The following is a 4,775-nucleotide window of genomic DNA, read 5'->3' as shown; positions in this document are numbered from 1 at the left end:
GAACCACCAAATTCTACTATTATGCTCGAGATATTTATACCTCGGCGTGAAGGGGGTGCGTTGGAAGTCCCACATTGACTAGAGTTAAGGCCAAATTTTAATATATAAGTGAGGTGCAAACCTTACCTTATAAGCTGGTTTTGTGGGACTGAGTTAGGTTTAAAGTCCACTTCTAACATCGGATCCCTTTCCCTAGAGCATAATAAGCTGTGAAAATACCCCAAAGTAAAGCCAAAATGTTTTTTTTTCAATTAGATGTCGGTGGTGGAGGCACTTGACGTCAAATGTCCTTTTAAACCCCAAAAACTCAGAATGCGAGCCTCACTTTGTTTTACGTTTTTGTTTGGATTTTCGTTTCATTCACGTTCGTCATTGTTGAGGCAAGATAAGTTACTCTAATTTGCACTGATTAACTTTAGTTTTCACCGACTAAATTTCATTTGCACCAATTAAGTTCTTTTACACCAATTAATTTTTGCTTATGATGCAGTTTTTTGCATAAGTTGACGGATCTTGGCGGTGACATTGAGTGATCATTCTCCATTGCTTGAAACTTATAGTATATACAATTTTATGATATACTAAAATTGTTTCTCTTTATTTCAGATGTGGTAATATTGTAAAAAGAAATTATTAAAAAAAAAAAAGAAATGGACATCGGTTTAGGGGGGTCCAACGTCATAGTCGACATCCGGAAAGGGGATCCGACGTCAAAATTGATGTCTCCCAATAAGACGTCGGATATGAATTTAACATGGAATGTTGAAAATAACATATATCAAAAGCCTTTTTTGCAATAGTGCTCTAATCATTAGAATATAAGCTAAAATACTAAGATCATTCGTGTTTCCCACCAACCACATATTATTCGCGTAAACGAGGATATTACACACACACATGCAAGCATGCACACACACCCCCCCACCCACCCACCCACCCACACACACACAAATATATATATATATATCATGTTGAGCTGAGATTAGTGAGAAAGAAGAAGAGAAATAGTACCTGACAAAGCATTGAGTCCATTGAGACAAGTGGTGAGGAAAGAAACATTTGGAGAATTTGTTTGAGGATTTTGGTTGTTTTCATAGGAGTGTAGTGTTTGGTCTTAGATTAGGGGCATGTTAAGGTTATGGTTTAGTTGTTATGGTTTAGTTGACATTTGGTTATATCCATTGGAACCGTTGTGATGAAAGAGCGATAAGACTGGTCTTCACTTCTGCAAGTAACTTACTTATTTTGCTCACTCTTATAACAAAATATTCCAGACAAAATAAAAGACAAAAGTAATAAAGTATTTTTGCTCACACACACGCACATGCGCGCACACACACACACAGATATATATATATATATATATATATATATATATATATATATATATATATATATATATATATATATATATATATATATATATATATATATATATATATATATATCATGTTGAGCTGAGAATAGTGAGAAAGAAGAAGAGAAATAGTACCTGACAAAGCATTGAGTCCATTGAGACAAGTGGTGAGGAAAGAAACATTTGGAGAATCTGTTTGAGGATTTTGGTTGTTTTCATGGGAGCGTAGTGTTTGTTCTTGGATTAAGGGCATGTTAAGGTTATGGTTTAGTTGGCAGTTGGTTGTATCCATTAGAACCGTTGTGATGAAAGAGCAATAAGACTGGTCTTCACTTTTGCAAGTAATTCACTTCTTCTGCTCACTCTTATAACAAAATTCTCCAGACAAAATAAAAGACAAAAGTAATAAAGTATGTTTGCTCACACACACGCATACACACACGCACACAAGCACATAACACACGCACACACATGCATTACTTTTAATTATAAAAAAATGTATTTACCAACCACTTTTTGATCTTTAATCTGTCTTTTAACTCTTAAAGGCAAATGCATTCCACATGAAAAAAAAATATTGTTTTTCTTTTTGGTAATTTATAGTCAAAAGAGTGAACCACTGCATTGTCTTTTATAAATTGTGGGTTATTTCCATAAGAGAGATGTAGGTCCCTGAAATTGCCATTACAATAGCTGTCATTATTATTATCACTATGGCTACGGTCTCACACCCAAATTTCTTGTAAGTGCCTGAAATCTTCAAGTAGCACAAGCATGGAAGCAGAATAGAAGCTGTGACACTTAGAAAGGCTCCAACCAATGACATCAGAGACCCAAAGAAAGGGACAACAAGGGCAATAATGGTGGTGCTCAATACCAACGATGTGCTCAGTAAGATGCTCGTCACCCTATTATTGTACGTCATTGGAAGCAACTCTTTCAAAGCATTCGTAATAGGTGTTGCCATCAAAGCAAACTTGGATATGGGATTCACCAAGGTTGTGTATATTGCTAATTTTGAGCTGACTTTGTCTAGAGGTAGGTTCAATGTTACTTGTGATTCAACCTCCTCGCCAAACATTAAATAACCCACTATAGCCATGGATGCATAACCCACAGTGGTTAGGAGAAAACATACTAGTAGGACCTGCAATGTTCGGAAAAGTAAAATTCATTAATTAGATAGAAAAAGCAAGTGAAAGATATAGTCTTTACTTGAATATAAGACAATAATAACCAAACATGATTACTTACGTTAGAGAACTGATGTTTATTTGTCATCGAATTGTACAACGTCGGAAAGACAGAATGTGCGCAATAACAGAAGGCATACAAGCTAACAGCTGTGGGGAGACCATTCCAATGGACAAGAGTTCCTTTATGATGAAAACCAACTCCGTCAAATGTTGCAGTCCATGTTATTGAAAGGATGATGAGAACAGAAGCAAAGACTCCACTTGCAGATATATAAGAAAGTAGACTCAAGTTGTCCAACCAAACTGTGGGCAAGATGATAAGGGCAACCATAATCACAAATAATTGCTTCCCACCAATTGTTAAGCCTGCTATGTGAACCTCTCCAATGGGGAATATGTTATTCAAGTTATCACCTTCTAGAATCAAGAATCCTATTGAAACCAGATATAGTTCCGTGTACATGGATATTGATATTATCAGTCTTCCTGTCTTTCCAAATGCAAGTTCACCTATATCAGGGTAGGTTCTAATGTTTGAGTCCTTATCCATGCATCTTTTAATCAGAAGGCCCGTGTAAAATGCAGTAGCGGCAATAGAAAACAGAAAAGTCATGCTTAACCAGCCCCCTGTTGCAAGAGCATAAGGAACTGAGAGTATGCCAACACCTGAAAATTAAACCAAAATTGGAAACAAAACAATAGCCTTATATTAGATTATGTTTTTACATTAAACATAGGTTGAGGCAACTATAAAAGAAATAATTTTATACGCACTTTTAAACTGCTGAAAATATTTAATAATTAAGATATATATTTATTATTGTTGAGCATGTATTTATGGATAGAAAGAAATTCATACTGAGTAAACTGAATATTTAAGTGAAGTATGGCAAACTGAAAAGAACGCGGTTGCATGATGAAGTGGGATAAGGCAGATAAATTCCCTTTCTCGTTTATGAGATGAAACAAGCGTGTAAGAGCATTTTAGGAAAATAAAGGTCCCACTTTTAGCAAAATTAAAGGGAAGAAGCGTAGTTAGCTCGCCCATGTTTCTCTTATTCTATATGTTTGATAGTGAGGTATTCATTCCATTTTCATAAATAAAGGTCGTTGATCCGACGTACGAATAGATGAAAGTTATGCCAACAATTTATACATGTTTTAGTTTCAGAAATATACTTTTACAAAGGAATTAATCAGATAAAATTCTTTTAGTTTTAGCTATTTTAACTTATTTTCACTCGTTAGAATTCAGATTAATTAATTAAAATGGTAATATTTTTTAAAAATTAAAAAAAAAATCATAAAACTATAAATTATTTGTCTTTACAAGCAAAGGTTATAATATTTAATTGACCACCTTTAATAATAACACAAAATAAATGTGCGAAATTCAAACAAATACTTTTTAATAAGATAAAAGTTAGATTAGAATAATTGAGTAAAAAAATTAACTTAATAATCTATTTCATTTTAAATAGGTAAAGGAATATAAATTTAATTCAAAATAGCGATTCAACCTTACACAAATTTATAGTCAAGTTAGATTAAATTAATCAAGTTCACATAAGTTGATTATAACGTATTCCAATTTATATAACAATCACTCTTTTTAAGAAAGTTTAAAATAAGTATCTTAATGTTTTAAGTTAAGAATATGTATATATTCACACACTTTTAATAGGAGACAATACTTGTATTTGATAAATTTACCAAAACAATGATAAAATATGTAAAATAAAATAACTATATGGATAACTATTTATCCTAATACATAATAATAATAATAATACTGTGTAACAAGTTTTTCTAATAAAATACATAATTAAAAACATAAGCTAATGTCATAACATTTACATATAGCTAGTTGTCTAAATAAATCCACAAAAGTATCAAGATAAGTTTAAGTCATAACACTTACACATCAAGTTCCTTTCCATTTTTTTTAAAAGATAAAAAAATAATCATTTTTTCCAATTCTTTATAGCACGTGCTTTTTCAATTTAAATCTTAAACAAATATTTTAAATCTACGTTATAAAGTGGTTATATGTCACGTGTTTCGAAAATGACACATCTTCCTGCCAGCAAACACAATTTGTAAAACCGTTCAAAGAAGTTAACGGAATGGACTTAATTACTTTAATTTTTCAAAATCAGGAACCAAATTGATCATTTTGAAAATACAGAACTTGAAGAAAACCAACAAAAATAGGACCACCG

General features: G+C 32.4%; 1 protein-coding gene across 1 annotated transcript; it reads right to left on the bottom strand.

The window, feature by feature from the left end:
• Positions 1-1,988: 1,988 nt before the first annotated feature.
• LOC106758459 (amino acid transporter AVT1I-like) lies at positions 1,989-3,219 on the bottom strand. Its single transcript, XM_022779543.1, has 2 exons — positions 2,612-3,219; positions 1,989-2,504 (listed from the first exon to the last, which is right to left on the bottom strand). The coding sequence occupies exons 1-2, from the start codon at positions 3,164-3,166 to the stop codon at positions 1,989-1,991; spliced, it is 1,071 nt and encodes a 356-aa protein (XP_022635264.1). The 5' UTR covers positions 3,167-3,219.
• Between the last annotated feature and the right edge of the window lie 1,556 nt (positions 3,220-4,775).

This window comes from Vigna radiata, chromosome 4 (genome assembly GCF_000741045.1).
Source record: "Vigna radiata var. radiata cultivar VC1973A chromosome 4, Vradiata_ver6, whole genome shotgun sequence".
Taxonomy (NCBI): domain Eukaryota; kingdom Viridiplantae; phylum Streptophyta; class Magnoliopsida; order Fabales; family Fabaceae; genus Vigna; species Vigna radiata.
This window is presented reverse-complemented; position numbering and strand designations above follow the sequence as displayed.

What these genes read in the sequence shown, in the direction of transcription:
- LOC106758459 (XM_022779543.1), bottom strand. Translation starts at nt 3,166, where the DNA reads ATGACTTTTCTGTTTTCTATTGCCGCTACTGCATTTTACACGGGCCTT. An exon ending in ATAAACATCAGTTCTCTAAC is followed by an intron (nt 2,505 to 2,611) that starts GTAAGTAATCAT and finishes CGAACATTGCAG; the next exon opens with GTCCTACTAGTATGTTTTCT.